Below are 22,008 nucleotides of genomic sequence, written 5' to 3' on the forward strand. Positions count from 1 at the left end.
TATTATTATTATTATTTTGTATAAGGGTATTCATGTCTTTAAAACCTATTCCATTTATATTCCTTTAACCAACCAAACACTGGAATACAATTACTAAAGTCTATTCCGTCGGCCAACCAAATAACAGAATACAATTCCTATTCTATTCCTTACCTATTCCATTCCCTGTGGAATAGCATTTCTATTCCTTCCAAATTCATTCCGTGAACCAAACATGTTGTAATTGTCTAATTACTCATTACTAATTTGATGTAAGATGTAAGAATGTAAATGTAGTTCCAGACTTCTAGTAAGAATGTAAGATGGATGTAGTTCCAGTAACTATTAACTAAGTAACAAACTAAACTAAGTAACAAACTAATTACTAAATGTAGTTCCTGTAATTATTTGACCAAGAATGTAAGATGCTTATGTAGTTCCAGTAACTAAGTAACTAACTAATTACTAAATGTAGTTCAAGTAATTAGTAGACTGTAAATGTAGACAGTAGAATATAAGGGTCCGTTTGGAAAGCATGAAAATGACTTCTGGAAAATGTTTTTTGAAAAATGAGTCATTTTTCGGAAAACGTTTTCCTTTCTCGTGTTTGGCTGCACAACAGAAAAATGTTTTTGTGTGTTTGGCTCATTTTATGGAAAATAATGTAGAATTGTATAATTAAACATTTTATATAATTAATTATTTTATTTAAAATATATTAAATTTACAATAACATTATAAATAATAATATTTATTTTTAACTCAAATAATATTATTTATTAAAAAATTAAAAAAAATACGGAAACCAGAGAGTAAAACTCTCTGGTTTCTGCCCAGTACTTACTCTCTGGTTTCCGGCCAGAAACCAGAGAGCCGAAAATCAAAGAAAAGCTCTCTGGTTTCTAGCCGGAAACCAGAGATGATTGCTATTTGGTGTCCGCCATAGTCCCGGCCGCGAGGCACAGCGCGTCAGGTGCGAACGCCGCCGACGTCGATCTGTTCACCGCCTTCACAATCACCATGGCTCACCGATCAATCCAACAACGAAGACGTCCTCCCTCGTGTGTAGAGATTGCGAAATGGATCTAGGGTTGGGTTTGAGAATTGGGGGAATTCACAGTGTTGTCTTTCGTTATTGACAAAAAGTTTACAGTAAACTTTTTGTTCTTTACACTGGTTCTTGCTTTCGAATTTGATAATGATTTATGAGACTACATATTTGTCGCTTTCTGGGCTAGTCAAACGTGTTTCTCCGGTCAACCTGAAAGCCGCTTCTCGACGAGACTTCTCCGATCAAAACGTCCGATGGTCGTGATTGGCAGTCTGCCATCCGGTGGTTTTTGGGGTGGTGTCTTTGATGGTTTGTGCTCCGGCGGTGCCCTTTTCCGACTGCTCAGATGTTGTTGTAGACAGAGACGAAGGTGGTTGTTGTTGTAGACAGACGAAGGCGGTTGACAGAGACGAAGGTGGTTGTTGTTGTAGACAGACGAAGGCGGTTGTTGTTGTACGCCAAAGAAGCCTTCCGGAAAATGACTTCCCCCCAAAAAAAAGGGGAAGTCATTTTCTGGAAAGTTGAGCTCATTTTCCACTGATCATGCCTCATTTTCCTTTGACTTCTCATTTTTCAGCCTAACCAAACACAAAAAACTCGAAAAATAATTTCCAGAAATCATTTTCCGGGTTTTCAAACACACCCTAAATGTAGTTCCACTGTTCCAGTAAGAATGTAAGATGCTTATGTTGATTTACTTATGTTATTTGTTGATAATTGATTACTTGATTAGTAATTAGTCCAATAAGATGCTTAGGTTGAAAACGATATTTTGAAAAAAGATATTTTTGATCAATTTTCAAATGAAGCAGTTCTACAACGATTTCAAAATATGAGAGAGCGTAGAAGAATATTATCCTGTAGTTCATCATAAATTTTGTAATGTAATTTATAATGTATTTTGTATTCTAACAATCTTATTTGTATTTGAACCTTGTATTTGAACATTTTTGAATATATTTTCCCTTTACTTCTTCGCCCCCACTAAAGAAAAATTCTGGCTCCACCAGTGCTTCTAATCCTTCAATCCGCAAAGAGATTTTCAGTGAAGATTTGGTAATGATTAAATATAAAATCATTATATGATTATTAGTAATTTTGCAAACCAAGTATATCTTTATTTATTAAAACCAACCTCTAAATGTCTCCATTTTGAGCAAATCAAACAAACCAAGAAAGAAAATTTTCTGAACAAATTGCACTTTTGGTCCTGTGAGTATTAGGATACTGACAATTTGAGTATGTGACTTTCAAAACTCCCAATTTAAACCTTTAACTATGCAAAAATTGGCAGATTTAGTCCTCCTGGCCAAATTGCCGGCCAATTTTGGCCGGAAAAACATAAATTGGTTCGAATTTATTTGTGTTGAGGGCAAAATCGTCATTTCACTCCCTTCTTCTTCATTCTCCCTTTCTTCTTCGTTCTTCTTCTTCTTTTTCTTCTTCGTTCTTCTTCTTCTTCTTCTTTCTTTCTTCTTCTTTGCTGCTTCTTTAATCTATTACTTGTAGCTTTTTTTTTATCATTAATAATTTATTTTGAATTTCTAAATTGTTAAAGAATATATTAATCATTTCGCAAAATTTTCTTAAATTTCCTTCATGAAATAATCTTCATATATAAATCACTATATCCACACGCTTATGAAGATGCCTTCCGAGCTTCTAAGAACGGACAGGGCGTCGCCGACAGTGGTGGAGACGGAGAGGGACCTCAGCGGCGGCTTGCCCAGGCAGAGCTCGGAAAGTTCATGAGCCAACAATATATGTTTATGTATTTATTGATTACATATATGTTTTTATGTACAACCGTATTATTTTTATGTATTTAGGAGAATGAAAAATAGGTGATTGTTGGATTTACCAAATTTGGTTTGAGAGAAATTTAGATGATATTTTTTATTATTAAATTAATTAATCATGGCTCATGCATTGTATTGGGTCGGTAAAAAAGCAGCAAAGAAGAAGAAAGAAAGAAGAAGAAGAACGAAGAAGAAATGGAGAATGAAGAAGAAGGGAGTGAAATGATGATTTTGCCCTCAACACAAATAAATTCGAACCAATTTATGTTTCTCCGGCCAAAATTGGCCGGCAATTTGGCCCGGAGGACCAAATCTGTCAATTTTTGCATAGTTAAAAGTTTAAATTGGGAATTTTGAAAGTCACGTACTTAAATTGTCAGTACCCTAATACTCACAGGACCAAAAGTGCAATTTGTTCAAATTTTCTTTATGCCAATTTTAGGGCTCATAATATTTCACCGATATTTATTTATTTTTTGCCCATGATTTCCGGCCAATATTTGGAGATTTGGAGCTCTAATCCTATAAGCCACTGCCAGTGGTCACAAACGTGTTCACACTGAAATGGCGGCCGCGGCTCTGTCGCCAGCCACCACTTCCCTCCGCCTAAAACCCTTCTCTGCCGTCCGCCTCCTCTCTCTCTACCACAAAACCACCAAAACCGCGGCAGTCCCTAATAGCTACCTCTACTTCTTGCCGAAGCCTCCAACACATTCCGTCTGCCTCCGCCGCAGCTTCTGCTCTGTAGTTTGCTCCGCTGTTTCGTCTGGCGAAGCTGTCCAAAGGCCTTTATCAGGGGACTTCGGGACAAAGGAAGTTGAAGAAAGCAGGAAAATCGGGGAATTCCGGAGAAGATTGAGAATCGCAGACATAAAAGGAGGGCCTGATGAGGGTTTGGATCGATTAGGTGAGACTTTAGTGGTTCGAGGTTGGGTTCGGACTTTGCGAGTACAGAGCAGCGTTACATTTATAGAGGTATTCATATATTATATTGATTTTGCAAATGTTGCTCTGATAGTTTTTAACTTCAATGCTTTTTTCCCCTCTGCCATTGGAAATTGAAGTTTGCGTTATTGCTTATTTGCTTTGTTCAGGTTAATGATGGGTCGTGTCTTTCGAATATGCAATGTGTTATGAGCCAGGATGCTGAGGGTTATGATCAGGTAGTAAGAATATGCAATATTTATATTTTCTTTGGTTCCTTGAGAATAAGGAGCTTTAAAGAGTTTTGGGTCTAAACCGGGGGAGATTAGATGAGATGAGACGAGACAAGACAATTGGATTTTGAAAGTGCAATTTTAGAGTAACATTATAGTTGTAGGTTCTTTGGTCTGTCAGTAGCAAATGAATAAATTATAGAGAAGGTAATATTTTTCTTTAATTATTTTCATAATTTAACTCCTGCCCTTCAAAACACTGTTTCTGAGTTTCATGAGTTAAAATGGGGAAAAGGCAAAAAAGAAATGCAGGAATTTGGCCTTCTTATCCTTTATTAAAGATTAAAGATATCATGTCCTTTTCCTGATTCAATTATGCCCTCTGCCTACAGGATTTAGTGTCTCTGGAAACTTTTGGTTTTCTGCGATTTTACAAAACTAAAGAATTTCCTGTAATGAATATAATTGCTAAAGCATGCCTCTTTCCCTTTGAATATTTCATGGAACATTTTCCCTAATTGGAAAATGATAAAAGGTACTGAGTTTTCAACTGCACTTTATTTCTTTAACTTTTTTTGTGGGTACTTTTTAGGGGGTTGGGGATTGAACATGCAACTTCCTACCTAGAGTCCCAGGCAGATGCTCTTAGGCCATGAGGTCTTTCACTTCAATTGCTCTTTATGTATGCTTATTTTCAAATTTTTACTGGATCTTCGTTTTCCTTTTGAAGGTAACTGATAGCTGAATTAAACATAAAGTTTGGAGCTTTAGAGATAGTGGAATGATCTTAGGATTATTTTGGATAAGAATTTTCTTTAGCACAGTTCATTTGCCTTGTAAATCAATGATATATATATATATATATATATATATATATATATATATATATATATATATATATATATATATATAATATGAAAGAGAAGTCTTAGATGAAAAATAAGGTTTAATCTCAACCATTGATTCAGTCCAGATCAACGTTCAAAATGAAGCAATTTAAAAAAAAAACGCGGTGGCATTATTATCATTAAAGAATATAAGAAAAGATATGGTGGATGCATGTGCATGGTAAAAGTAATGGAAAAGATAATGGAAGTTATAACAGTAAGGTTATTTTTGTCCAAAAAATTGTATAGTACAACTCTAAACGCACAATGTACAAAATAGTTAGCACTAAAAACATGGAAATAAATTAGGGATATAACTTTGATTGAGACTTATTATGTTTATATATATACATATATATATATATATATATATATATATATATATATATATATAATTTTAAACCAATTTCTTTTCCTTTACTATGTCAGAAGCTTGCAATTTTTGTTATTCAGTCACCCTAAGCATTGGTGTTGCTTAATAGGTGGAGAATGGTTTGATTATAACAGGGGCATCAGTATGGATACAAGGCACTATAGCGAGCAGCCAAGGATCAAAACAGAAAATAGAACTGAAAGTTGTGAAGCTCGTACTGGTAATCAACTCATTCTTGCTCTCCTTAAATGTAAAATTTATACAATAATTGTTAGAGAAATAGGGTATTCGTTGAGAGGATCTCTCTTAGCCTTAATTTTAGGTATTTGAAACCTATGGCTAGGATTAGTTCTTGTCTAATATAAATAGCTCTGTACTCCCTTGTACATTGACACACTGAACATACAGAAATATACAAGATAGTTTATTGTTTAACATGGTATCAGAGCCTTGAGGTGACGGGGTAGTGGGTGTTGGTAGGAAAGAGGAGGCGACGCCGGCGGGAGAGGCGGAGCGGCCACCGGAGTCCTCACACGCCGCCACGAGCCGGCGCAGTCCTAGGGTTCCGACGCCACGCGCCGGTGCGTGGGCAGTTCTCCGGCGTCTTCTCTGGTCGCTGCCAGTACCATTGGCTCCAAATGTTAGTTACTTTCATCTCAATTGACAATGCTAGTTCTGACCATATGTGTTGGTGTGCTATTTTTTAATTTTATTTTCAGACATGCTTTGTAGTGACTTTTAAATGATGTGAAGTACATTCCATAGTAGAAAAAGGAATACATGATCATTACATTTTATCTAAAAACCGAACACATACAAAGAGGAAGCATTATGTTACGAAAGTGAAGAGAGAGAGTTTCTAATGTGCTGTCATATATTATATCAAACTCTCATAGGAATAAAAAAATACAAAGCCCTATAAATAGGAGCTAGAAGACTACGAATAGGAAACAAGTTTCCATATACCCTACCTTCTTAAATCCCTAAGACTGCCTAATCTATAGGGATTCTATATATCAAATATATATTCTATATTCCATAACACTCCCCCTCAACTTGGAGCATATATTTTAATAATGCCCAACTTGTTACACAAATGAGTGATAACCCAAAATAACTAAATAACAAATAACTCAAGTCCATTTAGGACACTCCTTTGACCGAACAAGCTTGAGATTGGATACTCATACTCCCCCTCCAACGAAAGCTTCGAACGCCACGAATCCCACGAACAATGGGTGAACACAAAGTGACCGAACAAGCTTGAAATTGGATACTCCCCCTGAAATGAAAGCTGTGAACGCCACCAATACCTACGGACAGTTGGGTGAACTCAATGTGGTAGACCGAACAAGCTTGGGATTGGACCATCCCTGACCAGGAAGCTTGGACGCCACCAATACCCCAACTCCGGGTGAACAGAAAGTGGACCGAACAAGCTTGAACACACAAAGTAAAGAAGACAAACTCCAAACTGGAGGACACAAATTCTTTACTAGCAAAAAGGAAGTATCTTGACTAACAAAAGGGAAGTATGCTCCAAATGACGAGCATAAAAAAGGAGAGACAACACCAAAACGAAAGAGCACCAACACAAGATAGGACCAAAACAAGACAAACTGACCGTAGAACAAAAGTCAATGGTCCAAACTAAGTCCAGAACCATGACAAACAGACTTAGGCGACCCAGGAACAAGTTGACCAAAACGTTTTTCAATCGTTGGAGGAGCCTCACGCGCTGGCGGCACGTGAGGCTCACAAGCTAGTCAAAACGTGACGACAACGGAGCGGAAAAAAAATAAATTATCGTAAAGGCTCTGATACCATGTTACGAAAGTGAAGAGAGAGAGTTTCTAATGTGCTGTCATATATTATATCAAACTCTCATAGGAATAAAAAATACAAAGCCCTATAAATAGGAGCTAGAAGACTACGAATAGGAAACAAGTTTCCATATACCCTACCTTCCTAAATCCCTAAGACTGCCTAATCTATAGGGATTCTATATATCAAATATATATTCTATATTCCATAACGTGTTGAAATTGAGGGATTGATAGGTCTGGCGGGTGGAGAATAACCACCACCCGCCAGTTAGGCGGAAGCAAAATATGTGAGAACCAAAGAACAAGAGAATAAAGAGAATATATTATAATGAAAGATTACAATAGATTGTCTCTCTTAATGTCTGTTCTATACTTCAATGGACCTCTATATATACTAAACTAGATACTAAATTACTCCTAATAGGAATAGGAAACTACTAATAAGAATAGGAAACTAAGACAACTTTCCTAATATTCAACACTCCTCCTCAAGCTGGAACATCTGAAGTTCCAAGCTTGGATTAAAACAAGCACTCTACCTCACTCAAAATTACAAGTGAAAATTAAATGCAACTAGAGGATAACAATGCGAGATGGCTTCGGAGGGACATTGCAACCCTTGGGAATGAACACGCCAGGGGCAAAGCTTGTCACGAACATCCTTGGGAATGGAGGCACCAAGGGAAAACACGAACACCATCACAGCAACATAAGCACTCTAGGATGGATGACTTCAAAAGAAATTGCACTATGTCTGACCCTTGGGAATGAAGACGAAGGCACTAAGAACGGAGCTGAACACAATCCTTGGGAATAAAGACGAAGACACCAAGGACAAAGCTAAACACGATCTTGGGAATGAACACACCGAGGACGGAATTGAACACAAACCTCAGGAATGAAGATGAACACACCAAGGATAGAGTTAAACATGAACAACCTCCCGATAACACAAGATAGCGGTAGAGGTGAAAAGGGAGCAAATAATAGCAAAGGATGCAATAGAGCCCATAGTAATGAAGACAAAATAGCAAAGGATAACACACCGATTGTAGATAGTCACACTCCCCCTTACTTGAAACATGAGAAATAATCAAAGGTCTTTATAACAGTGCTGAAATTGAAGGTCATGGGATAAGGCATACCGGAGATAAGGAAACAAACACGGTTATACCAAAACACAAACACCATGGGGAGAAGTTCAGCAACAAATCCAAAAAAGAACCTTCAAATTTCACCAAAAAGTCCAAAAATGGCAAGAGATTCTCCCTCAAGGGATGTTTGACTGACGTTGACCATTGACCGGCGAAGTTGACTGGCCGTTGACCGGCCACAGACGGAAGATCGGGAAACACAGGTAGATGCGTCTCCTCGGGACGAATCCAATGGTGGCAACGAAGTCTCGAACGGAGATCGGAGCAGAGAGATCTGGCCGGAAAACGATAGCAGATCTCGGCGGCGGTGGTGGCGCGTGCGACGGCGAATGGCGACCGGATTTCTGCTGCAGGCTTGTGACGCCGTTCCGGTGATGCCTGGGGTGTCGGTTGAGAGAAAAACCTCCAGGAAGACGTCGGAATCTAAGAATCAGCTGCGGCGGCAGTTTTGGCTCCGGTGGCGGCAGCGGCTGTGACGGCGGCGGAAGGCTAAGGTTTATATTAGGGTTTTAATATTTGAAGAAAAATAGCCCTAGGAAAGTAGGCTCTGATACCATGTTGAAATTGAGGGATTGATAGGTCTGGCGGGTGGAGAATAACCACCACCCGCCAGTTAGGCGGAAGCAAAATATGTGAGAACCAAAGAACAAGAGAATAAAGAGAATATATTATAATGAAAGATTACAATAGATTGTCTCTCTTAATGTCTGTTCTATACTTCAATGGACCTCTATATATACTAAACTAGATACTAAATTACTCCTAATAGGAATAGGAAACTACTAATAAGAATAGGAAACTAAGACAACTTTCCTAATATTCAACACATTACAAAAGAGATAAGGTGCTCTACAAAGAACATTTTTCAATGACGTATGTTTAGTAAAATTGCTTGAACAGATTCCAAAACATGCAAAGAAGATGGGAGAACACAATCATGAACCGGGGCTTCCAATTATCTTTTGGTTTCTAAATTATCAATTGTCAAAATGATATCGTAGAAAATAAAGTAACCTGGTTCCAAGGTAACAGGCATCCTAGCATATTAACTCATGTCCTTTGGAGTACCAAATTTTATGTGGTGTAGCATTCTACTAAAAAAATACATATCAAGACAGTAGTTATGCAAAAACTAAAATCATATCTTAATGTCTTATCTGAAGAATTAAAGATTAAATCATTAAAGCTCAAAGATTTACCCATTATTCCATTCCATGCATATTTCTGAACAAAGTCCTAATGTACTTCAAGGATTCTTTTGAGTGATGAGATGGGGTAGGTAGTCATTTTTGCTGATAGAAGAATTTGAAGAAATTGTATGGAAGTATTGAACTAGGAAGTATGCTGCTTCATTTTTATTGGCCAATATGCAATGTTGGCTAATCTAGTAATCTGGTACTTTGTATTCTAGGGATCGAGTTGGTACCATGCTTTATATCCATCATTATCTTCTTCAATGCTCATATTTTTGTTGCCATTGGCTTTTTTTTTTTTAGTTCTTCATGACTTTGCTTTTCCTGATAAATTTTCAGGTTGGTAAAAGTGATCCTTCCTTCCCAATTCAGAAGAAGCGAGTCAGCAGAGAATTTTTGAGAACCAAAGCACATCTTCGTCCTAGAACAAATACTTTTAGTGCGGTATGACTTGATTCTTACATTGTACCTGTGTTTTATTTCAAGTTTTTTAGGCATCATGATTAAGGCTCCATAAATGATTCAATGCTTGCTTTAGCTAAAGGGCTCAAAATCTAGTGATACTAGTACTTAAAATTGTGCATGCCATATCTGCCTAAAGCTTACATGTTTATATTTGAATATTTGATATAGCCTTCAAGGTCTGGCAAACTTCACTTATATTCATATTCATGTATGCTTGCCTTTTTTAACCTTTAGGTTCACCAATTTGCAATCTTAATTTCTGAGTTGTTTCTTAGGTTGCAAGGGTGAGGAACGCTTTGGCCTTTGCTACACACAAGTTTTTCCAAGAAAATGGTTTTGTTTGGGTCTCAAGTCCTATTGTCACTGCCTCTGATTGTGAAGGTGCTGGCGAACAATTTTGTGTGACAACCTTGGTATGTGGTTTCTCAATTTTCTATATTTTCGCTCTGGAGGAAGATTTTATTTATCTGATGGTCATAAGTCATAACCCTACATAATTTCTCTCTTTTAAATCTTATTGGTTTTTTTCTTTTTTTGGTCTGCTGTGTTTGATCTTTTGATGATGTATGTATTAATGCTCATGTAAGGGCTTGTTTCCCTAACAGATTCCAAACTCTAAAGAACCTACAAATTCTCCAGTGAACGAAATCCCAAAAACTGAATCTGGTTCTGTTGACTGGTCTCAAGTAAGTATAAGAATTGCAAGTGAATTTTGATTCCTTCACCCCTTCCTCTATAAAGTTGAAAGGTCAGTTGGATGTTAGTAGTAGATTTTTATCATGAAATATGCTTTTAGTAAAATAGCTTTGCATCTTTATATTACAGGACTTTTTTGGGAAACCAGCCTTCTTAACAGTTTCTGGACAACTCAATGCTGAAACATATGCTACTGCCCTTAATGATGTATATTCTCTTATCTATTCTTTATTTATTTATGTTTTTGTTTTTTTGGATTTTTTTTTTTTTTTTTCTTGTGGTCTAATAGCTCTTTGAGTATCCGTATCTGTTTCAATCTGGATGCCATTTGTTTTACATTTAAAGTTTCATTGAATTATTTGGTTTGTGCACAGGTCTACACATTTGGTCCTACATTCAGAGCAGAAAATTCTAACACTTCCAGACACTTGGCAGAATTTTGGGTATATTTTGTTTTTCACTTTGGAGATTGTTTCTTCAAAAAGCTAACACCCCTAAATATTATTGTACAAGATGATTGAACCAGAACTTGCTTTTGCTGATTTAGAAGATGACATGTCCTGTGCAGCTGCCTATCTCCAGTATGTAGTATGTCACTATTCAGATCTTTTGTGTTTAGTTGTAATTTCCTGTGTATATATTAACATAAACATAAATTTCTCCTTTCTAAACTTTATTTCTATTAATATATTATTATTCTTATTCATGAAAGGTACAATATATTCTGGATAATTGCAAAGAAGACATGGAATTCTTCAATACTTGGATTGAGAAAGGAATCATCAAACGATTAAGTGTATGAGTTTTAGCCTTGTCAACCATTAGTATTAATTTGTCTAAACATTGTTTACAATTGAGCCCTGTATCCTTTTGCATTGTTTCAACATTTTCTCCGTAATGTTGCTTATATATTTAATATTTGCATACACCCCAAGTGATTTTTCTTTCAAGATCAATTCTGTGGCCAACAGGATGTTGTTGAGAAAAAAGTTGTGCAGTTGACTTATACTGATGCAATTGAACTACTGCTGAAAACAAAAAAGAAATTTGAATTCCCAGTAAGCATCTTCTTCACTTTGTCACTTTATTGTGTATCCCTTGCATATCTTTTGAATGGGAATTGATATTATAACCTCAGTCTATTTCTAATTTTGGGGTTCTTACTGGAAATCTCTCTGCATCATTAATGTAAAAATATGATCTAACAATTACCCTAAATATATGTTCGATGACTGATTATGAGTTGCTAAGGTTGTACAACTTTGTTTCCTAATCTATTACTAGTATGGTTATTGAGGGTGTTTTGGTGCGGATTTTGTAGGTTAACTGGGGATGTGATTTGCAAAGTGAGCATGAACGTTATATCACTGAGGAAGCTTTTGGTGGATGCCCTGTCATAATAAGAGATTATCCAAAGGCATTAATTTGAAGTGATATTACATTTACTATATATCTAAATTATGAAGTGGTGCCGGATAACATTCATTGAAGATCGATCTTCCCATGAAAAGTGCAGGATATCAAGGCATTTTACATGCGGGAGAATGATGATGGAAAGACTGTTGCAGCAATGGATATGTTGGTTCCTCGGGTATGCATGCTGTATATTATCCTTATCCATATTGTGTGTGCGCTTATTATTATAACTGTAAAATAGAATGTCTGTCTCCCTTTGACCTTTCTGTTCCAAATAAAATATATATTGCTAGGTAGAGGAGTTTATTTCTTTCTCATTTACCAATAACATATTATTATTATTATTATTATTATTATTATTATTATTATTATTGAAATAATAACAATTTGGATATGAAATCCTTTATTTGCGTGCTAAACATTGAGCACAACTATATGCCTGCTCACTCAACATTGTAAAATAAGATGGGTACTGTTTTAGATGTCCAAATTGGATTTTTACAATCTAATAGTAATATGCATGCATGCATGCATAAACACTCAACCTTCTTTTTTGGTTGTAACAATACTTTATTCTATTGCACGTACTGCTTCCTTTCAGGTGGGTGAACTTATCGGTGGAAGCCAGAGAGAGGAACGGCTTGAGTATCTGGAAAAACGCTTAGATGACTTAAATCTGAATAAAGAAAGCTACTGGTGGTATCTTGATCTACGGCGCTATGGCTCAGGTTTTTAACATTACCACTATCATACTAGCCAATACATACTTGTCTGTGCCATTTTGTTAATCTGCTGCTTCACGTGCCAGTTCCTCACGCTGGATTTGGACTAGGCTTTGAGAGGCTTGTGCAGTTTGCAACGGGAATAGATAATATTCGGGATGCAATACCTTTCCCTAGGACACCTGGCTCAGCTGAGTTTTGATCGAGATGCATCACTATAGTGTTCACAATATCATCTGATGTGCATGATTTTAAAGGACAGCCAAAAATTCATACATGGACCAGTTGGCTGAAGGGAGCAAAATACAGTTTCAATTTTGTTTGGTATCAATTCAATTATTGTATTCCACATGCTTCTGCAAACCAAATGTAATATTTTTGATGAAAAATGTATTACTTTTACATCAAAATGTAAAAGTATTACATTTTCTCATATAAGTAATAAATATTTTATTCATAATTTAGTATTACATTTATTAATGTAAGTATTAAATTTCATCTTTGATCTGAACCGTCTCACGGACAAGGATATATGAGGCGGTCTCACACAAGTTTTTGCTTTTATTTATATATATTTTGGCTTAGGGTGATTATGTTTCGGTATGAAATTCATCCGTTTTCATGGCTTATAAATGATTTATACTTAATTATACAATCTATACTATATATAAAAATAAAGTCATCCATTTTAAATTCATGGACAAATGAAAATCAAATGAAGGTGATCACTTCATGGACAAATGAAAATTCTGGGCGAAAGTTTTGGGTATGTATGTCCAAACAATGGAGCAAGTTTCAGACTTTAGTACCTGAATCTTCTTTGAATTCATATTTATTTTTCAATTTTTGTAATATTAATTGAGGTTCGTATTTGATTTGATTTGAATTGTAGAGTAGAGGATGTAGGTTCATAGAATGGTTTGACCCTCCTATGTGTAATAGGTCAAAGAAGATCATTCTAGGGCTGCTTAAAAGGTTGGGACTATTGAGATTGGTTTGACCCTCCTATGTGTAATAGGTCAAAGAAGATCATTCTAGGGCTGCTTAAAAGGTTGAATAAACAAGATGAAGAGTTGAAGGCAATGCATTTGAGGCTGAGATTGGTTGGGACTGTTGCTAGAACAATGGAGAAATCTTGGTTTAAGAGCAGAGTATTTAAAGTTCTAGTTTTGGTAATTATTGTTGTTGTTAGTGTTAGGTTCTTCAGCAGTAGTGGCATGAATGTAGCATCTAATTGTAAACCCAAAAATCTTGATGCAGTAGTGTAAGGTTGTGAAGTGTATGTTAATGTATGTACTGGGAGCTATTGTTAAATGCAATCCTTGGCTCTTTTTGTGTTCAGATTTAATGGCATTGCCTTATGTTTGTACTCAAAATTCATCAATAAGCATTACACAGATTGCTGAAAACCATCATGGTGTTTGTACTCAAAATGGCATACACAGACCAGTGCTGTTAATTTAAACCATAAACCAGACTATTTATAACCATAAACCATAAACTAGTGCTGCAAATTATAAACAAGACCATTTATAACCATAAATCATACACATAAACCATAAACCAGTGCTGCAAAAGACCATATTGTAATTATATTGGTTGCAAATTTTAACCATTAACATCTTAAACCAAGGCTGCATTGTTTGACAAAAAGAGGAAGCCTGATTTACCATTACATTCAGTCAGAGTTTAACAACAAAAAAACCATTACATAAACAGAGCAATAATTCACTCAATACTAATTGGATCCTTGTCAGTGTTGCCGAACTTCATTACTTTTGAAGACCTGGTAGAATACTTCCTTTTAACTGAAAGTTTAACTCTGAACTTCTTCTTTTTTGGGTGGATGTAGTCAGTTATAGGTCCCTTACCATGCTTAAGCCAAATTGCACAAACATCATGCTCACATGGAATACCAGTGAGGTCCCACTTTCTACATGAACAGGTTCTTCTTTGCAAATCCACCCTGTGTTGTGGATCATACATATCTTCAATCTCAAATAGAATGGTGTCACATTGATATCCTGTATACCCAGATGTTTTTTTCTCAATAACCTTCACCTTTTCCACAATCCCAGGACAAATACTATCAGTCCATGTACTCCTTTTTTCCCTACTGGTAAACAGCTTGGTAATGAGCTGTTTTCTGATCAATTCAAGGCATAAAATGATGGGTTGTTTTCTTGCATCAATAATCACATAATTATAACTTTCACATATGTTGTTCACCAACATATCACATTGAGAAATAGTTGTGAAGTGTGCTCTACTCCATTCTGTTGGACTTGTCAGAAAGCCAGGCATATGCATCCTCATCCAACTGTCTTAACTTTCTAAGGGCAGTTGTATACTTGGGCACAGTAGTTGCTCTTGCCACTCCCATAATGCATCCTTCAAAGCTTTTCCCCTCTCGCGCGCGGGGGTGCAAATCAAATCCCCAAACTGAGACTGAAAAGGCTTAATTCAAGCCTAAACTCGTGTATGTCGGCACCTGTGGGTACGAATGTCGTCCGAAAATTGGCAGGCCTTGCGGGCTATGTTATGCTGTCAACTCGTCCGAATTATTTTTCCAACGAGCTACTGGTCTAGTCTACAGACTTGTATCGCCGGTACACGTTTACCGTGTTGGGAGGATTAATTCAGCTGTTACGGAATTAATTCCATGTTAATTTCAATTTTGAATTCTAGAATTAATCTCTATATTCAATGGTTAGTTTTGAAGGATTTGAACATGAGTTTAAATGCCAAGAATGAATTCTATTTACATCACCTTCTCCTATATAAGAAGTAGTAGAGCTGTAGATTTTAAAAAAAACAAGAAAAATACACAACGAAATATATTTTTCAACTCTCAAAACTCTCTGCTTCTACTCATTTCTTAGCATACTGTGTTCTAAGCTTTGCTCTTGTTTGCCCTTGGGTGCTCAAACGTTGAACCGTACACGTTTTTATCCTAAGAAGCCTAGGCTACAACGCTCCTATCACTTGTGGAAGGTAGCAAATAAGGTTTTAAGGAAAGAGTGGTCGCTCGACTCGTGCTAAAAATCTACATCCGAAACACGAGCCATACTCATCCCTTCACCCTTTCTTTTCTGAAATTTCTATAAAATAATTAACCTTATTTTGTAGGATTATTATTGAGTTTTACGAACGTGAAATATCCAACAAATATAATATAGATTTTTAGTGGTCGAAATAATCTAGTTGATGGGGTCGTTAATTGATAAATAAAATATATTCCTAGCACTGTACATATAATTGATAAATTAAGACCACAAGAGTGTCATTTCACATGTTGAAATTAATAATAAAAATAATCCAGAAATTTCTACAACCATCTAGTTGTCTTTTCACAAGGTAATAATTGTCTACAAATTTTTTCGTGTTCATCGAGGAAGTTGACAAAATTGTTCAGATGATCAAGGTCCATGTGCCAATCTTTAAAATATAGATTTATAAACTCTGTTTGACAGAATTTATTTAGGGGCTTATAGTTTATTTTAAGTTATTAATAATTAAATTTTTATTATTTTAATATAAAAGAAAAATGATATATTTGTTGTAACCCATTAGCTCAAACGATCAAAGGAATTGTAGAAAGAAGAAGTATGAGATAAGTCAAGAGAGAAAGTAAGAGGCAAGACCATCTCATTCATCTGTATTCCATACAACCATAACACATCTATATATAATATACAAATGTAACGGAAGACATAATGAAGACATAAATACATGAACCATTACAATTGTTATATAATCTATAATAATGTCCACATAATGATTATATTTATAACACTCTCCCTTGGACATTATTTGTCCATGACCTTGCCTCGTTAAAAACTTGCTAGGAAAACCGTGTGGAAAAAACCTAGACAAGAAAAGAGTACAATAGAAAATATATTCATGCCTCATTAAAAACTTCACTAGGAAAACCACGTGGGAAAAACCTAGTTGAAGAAAAGAGTACATAATATATGTAAAACATATATTGTATTGGTCACCTCATTAAAAAACCTTAACATAAGAAAATCCTGTGGGAAAAACTTTTGTTAAGGGAAAAAGAGTACACCATAAGCCTTCAGGGCATAATCTGCATAATCTTCAGAATTTTGGAGTTTGTTCATTTATTAACCAATTATTTTGCAACTTTTTCTCATTGTCATTACTATATCATACTCATGCCTCGTTAAAAACCACACTAGAAAATCCATTGGGAAAAACCTAGTGAGAAAAGAGTACATGGTATGTATATGCTGCAAAAAGTATACCTATTAGTCTTTTTAAGACACATGATTGACTCGAGTGAATGTACTTCTCGTCTCCCCCTGAAGATAACAATCTTCAAGTTCTAAATAGCTTAAATATAATAATTTTTCTTTACCTACACATATCAATCTTATGGATATTTTGTAGGTATACATTTGCTAACTTGTCACTGGAGCAAACCTTCTGAACAAATATTTTATTACTCTTCTGGAGTTCATGTGGATCAAGGTATTTTATATCATGAAAAACTATATACGTTTTTATCTGTAACAAGTATGATGACTTCATGCCAAAAAGCATCAATACGAGTATTTGTACCTTGATTTACTATTCGTTATCTTATCTCATAACTTAACATCATCAAGCTCTTTACATATTTCATTGATGTGTACACCATAAATATTGACTGAGATAATAAATAAGTCCATTATCAACTCTTTATTGAGCACATAATGGTACATACTATTCCTTCTATATGAGGATAATAACTCCATTCGCAACTCTTTAAAGAGTAAATAATGACACTTAAATAAATTCTCATTTCGGGAATTATACATGCATTAGGGATTTTTCAAGATAAACTAGAGGATATATTTACGATATTTTCAAGAGGAAACAATATTTAAGTTTCCTAATCACATATAACATTACTAGGCATGTTTATGATAATATATTTTCATACTTTGTTATGGGGGAGAAAATACCTTTAGTCAATTTATTGACTATAAGAAAGATCATAGTTAGTAATTTACTAACTTTTATACTTCTTATTTTGTGATTTTCATTAATCACATTTTGAGAAAATCCATCAAGGATTTTAAATATAAGTAACAAGTTACCCATATAAATATGTGATAACTATAACTATTAACTACATATCTAATTTATTTACTGCTAGTTTTATTGAATAGCGGAATATAAAGCCATGACTAATATTGGGTCTCTGCGAAAATCCTCAACTCGCCTTTTATTAACGAGTTTTGATTTGTATGCCTTAATTGCTCTTTTCTATCAAAACAGTTAGCACGCTGCAGACGTTATGCTACTGTTTTCATTTCTGGATCCAGATTTAAGTATTTATGAGCAATAGGGGCAAAAAAAATGTTGTCGACAACTATAACAGCTTTGTAAATATCTTTTATACACATGGCAATTTTGTATCAACCAGATATATGGCATTTCCCAAGATTATTTGAATTTGGTTGTTCCGCTTCCCCAGTATTTTAGTTGTTTGGTGCACCTACAATTTTACTGGGAGTTTTCGCCTTCTAGACGAATATCTTCAGGATAAAATTTCTATATTTCTGGAGTGACGAAATCTCTATACTAGATCTAGTTTTGTAAATTTTTAAACCTATATATGCTTCTAGCATAATGGTAGAGATGTTTAGTCCTAGTTGGGGATTTCAACTCTTAAAATATTTTCTATGGACTTAGTCACTCAGGATTTCTAGCAGATAATTTGTTCAATGTCTGAACTTCTGGTTCTATAAGGCTAGTACATGAGTTTAAAGATTTTTATCAATTTCTCGGTATTTAATTAATTAAAAATTTTGAATCTCCCCCTAATGTCAAGAAAAGATCTCATAATGCAACCATCACTGTTGATTTCTCATGATGGGATATAGCTAGAAAGGTTGCATACTAAAAAAAATGAACGCAGATAGGGAAATGCATCCTGTACTAGCGTATGTGATATGTAGTGGATCAACATATTGGTTTTTCAATTTTGAAGGTCCCCAAAAAAATATTTCCTCCAAAAATGCTTAATTTACTTTCCAAAAAAAAATGTCATAAATAATATGAGCAAAAATATGACCTGCATGCATGGAGCTAACATCTCGTAGTATGTTGATGAAATTAGACACCAAACATTCAAAAAAATCTTGTCGAATTTTCACTTCTGGTGAAGCCACAACTCTCATAATATAATCCCGCTCCATATCATTGTTAAAATGTGAGCAAAGCTAAGAGCATTGTACAATGCCCGGGCAGTAGTAAGCCTAACAAATTTTATGCAAATAAATTTAACAAGTCATAGTAGCATTTAATCACATGCAATCTAAGGTTTAGCAACGACAGGTGCACCTTAACAGAACTATCTCACTGTTTTATGATTTAAAGCTCAATAATACTATGCCTTTAAAAATATTTGTCTTAAAAGTTTGCTTCACGTTGTAGCATTCATGGCCTATAGCAAATATTTGTTATCAACAAGAGAAAACAACAAATCCTCTTTGTTTTATGGTTCACATAGCTACAAAGCAAATTTGAACAAATAGAAGTTCTCAAATTCTGAGCACATTATGAACAAATGAAACTGTGTTGCCAACATCATAATTTGCTATCCCAAAAACCAATTAGGCATTCAAATACCAAGTCTGATGCAATGTGAGTATTGCTATCATCATGCAAATATATGTGTATATTCTCAAATAATCAACTTCTCAAGGTGCTCAAATAATTCAAGATACTGAAATTGATAGCAAATTTCAGGAACTTTGACCCAAATTGCAGAATTTTCTGGGGGGAAACGGTAACACATTTTGGCAAAAAATTTTTGAGATATGAAGTTCAACAAATCTAGAATGTACATAGAAATTTTCATGCCAATCAAAAGTCTGGAAGTATTTTTCCAAAAAATTTCCAACACTGCGCCAAGCAGAAAAATAACTGGCAAGACACTGCCAGAACTTTACAGAATTTTTCTGGAACAACCAAAGCATATTTTTTAGAAAATCTTTTTAAAGATATCAAATATCATAAGTGTAGGTTCTCCAGGAAAAAATTCATGCCAAAAGGAATTCAACAAGTATTTTTCACCAATTTAGTTTTCAAACTGCGTCTATCAGAATTTTCAGGCATGCCTCAAAAATTTATGCAAATAAATTTAACATTCAACAGGCATGGAAGCTATTGAAACTTGTCAACTTGAGCAGTACGACATATAATTAACTTTTGAATTAACATTATTCAATCTATCGCAACTGTGAAAAAAATTGATGAGCCAGACCTCCACTAAGCAAATCAGCATGCAACATTATTTAATGGAACAATGACTTACTTGGGAACTTGATGAGTACCTCTATTGGAATTGACAACTAAGTATACCAATAGTTGTCTCCACACGTGATAGATTAATTCCCATTTCAGTACTTTGATAATTTCTAAGAGGAAGATAGATCGACATTTTGACTAACCTTCTTCTTGACACATCACCTAGAGACCCAATGTGGTCATGAGTTCACTCGCACCTTTTACAAATAGCTGTAGCAACCCCAAGCCAAAAATAATATATTTCCAACAGGGAGGTATGTATTCCACATCCTCTCAAATAACCAATAAATCCAATAGGCTCAACCATAAAGAATATCGCAGTCTACTAAACCCAAATAAATACACAAACTACTATCTGAGGTTTGCATTTTGGGGGTTAGATTCAAGAGACAACCTATGACTATGGAGATAATATCAAACTTGAGCATCTCAGTTGGTTAGAGCATCGTGCTGATAACGTGTTGTAACCTATTAGCTCAAACGATCAAAGGAATTGTAGAAAGAAGAAGTATGAGATAAGTCAAGAGAGAAAGTAAGAGGCAAGACCATCTCATTCATCTGTATTCCATACAACCATAACACATCTATATATAATATACAAATGTAACGGAAGACATAATGAAGACATAAATACATGAACCATTACAACTGTTATATAATCTATAATAATGTCCACATAATGATTATATTTATAACAATATTTAATTAGTCCATAAATTATATACATATTAACAATTCAATCCTGACATTAGGTTTTCGTCTCAACTTGACAAAATAAAAAAAAAAAATCCCATATTATTGGAAGGACAAAATAAAAAATTCACATCTTATTCTCTTTATATTGAAATCACTTTTACAATATTATTTTTTACTTCCCAACCTCCTATTCCATGATTCTTCAACTCTAAAAACATTTCAATAACCTTAGTATAACTTGTTAGGTTCTTTATACGAGACTCAGGTTTCTAACAAATCATAGGACCAACTCAATGAATACAGTAATAATAGAGGGGCTGATTCAAAATTTGGATATACTCAATGACCAAAATGCAATTATCCTTATATAAATTCATGTCAGATCTCTCTTCCTTCTTAACTTTATTCTCTTTTCTTTTCATTTCCTTTAATATATATATATATATATATATATATATATATATATATATATATATATATATATATATATATATAGAATTAGGTTCTGGTGCGGTTAAGGTGCCCAGGTACGGTTGTGCGGTTTAGTTTGGGCCATTCATCTCGCTTAAATCAACATCCAGGATTTTCAAATGTTTTTTAAAACAAAACGCGGTGGTAATTTTGTAATTTTTGCATCTATGTAAAATTAAGGTAAGCGGATCTGTGATTAATGTGCATCAGTTTTGTATATAAGATGCGTGAGGTTTGTGCGTAAGGTGCGTGAGATTTGTGCGTAAGGTGCGTGAGTTTTGTGCTTAATGTGCGTGAGGTTGTGCTTAACGTGAGTAATTGTTAAAACTTAAAGTGTGGACTTTTGTGCTTAAGGTGCGTGAGATTTATTTTTAATGTGAGTGGAGTTTGTGCTTAATGTGCGTAGGGTTTGTGCTTAATGTATGTGAGGTTAGTGATTAATGTCAGTAGTTGTTGAAACTTAAGGTCTGTGAGTTAATACTTAAAGTGTGTGGGGTTTGTGCTTAATGTGCGTGGGTTTTGTACTTAATGTGCGTGAGTTTGTGCTTAATGTCAGTAGTTGTTGAAACTTAAAGTCTCTGAGTTAATATTTAAAGTGCGTGGGTTTTGTGCTTAATGTGCGTGAGGTTGTGCTTAATGTGTGTGGGTTTTGTACTTAATGTGCGTGAGTTTGTGCTTAAGATCTAACACTTAAGGTTCGTGTTTCTATCACTTAAGGTGCGCCATTTTTAGCTTATGCTTCTTTCTTCCAGACACGCGCGCGTTTTTTTTTTTTTTTTAAATTTTTATTGATTTGAGCC

General features: G+C 35.0%; 1 protein-coding gene across 1 annotated transcript; it reads left to right on the forward strand.

Moving 5' to 3' along the window:
• Positions 1–3,349: 3,349 nt before the first annotated feature.
• Positions 3,350–13,153, forward strand: LOC109181883 (asparagine--tRNA ligase, chloroplastic/mitochondrial-like). The gene is made up of 15 exons (XM_019331837.1): positions 3,350–3,804; positions 3,924–3,992; positions 5,356–5,466; positions 9,759–9,863; positions 10,160–10,297; positions 10,490–10,570; positions 10,710–10,787; positions 10,955–11,023; positions 11,094–11,168; positions 11,293–11,376; positions 11,552–11,638; positions 11,902–11,997; positions 12,097–12,171; positions 12,598–12,724; positions 12,805–13,153. The coding sequence occupies exons 1-15, from the start codon at positions 3,394–3,396 to the stop codon at positions 12,918–12,920; spliced, it is 1,722 nt and encodes a 573-aa protein (XP_019187382.1). The 5' UTR covers positions 3,350–3,393; the 3' UTR covers positions 12,921–13,153.
• Positions 13,154–22,008: the final 8,855 nt, after the last annotated feature.

This window comes from Ipomoea nil, unplaced genomic scaffold, assembly GCF_001879475.1.
Source record: "Ipomoea nil cultivar Tokyo-kokei standard unplaced genomic scaffold, Asagao_1.1 scaffold1043, whole genome shotgun sequence".
Classification (NCBI taxonomy): domain Eukaryota; kingdom Viridiplantae; phylum Streptophyta; class Magnoliopsida; order Solanales; family Convolvulaceae; genus Ipomoea; species Ipomoea nil.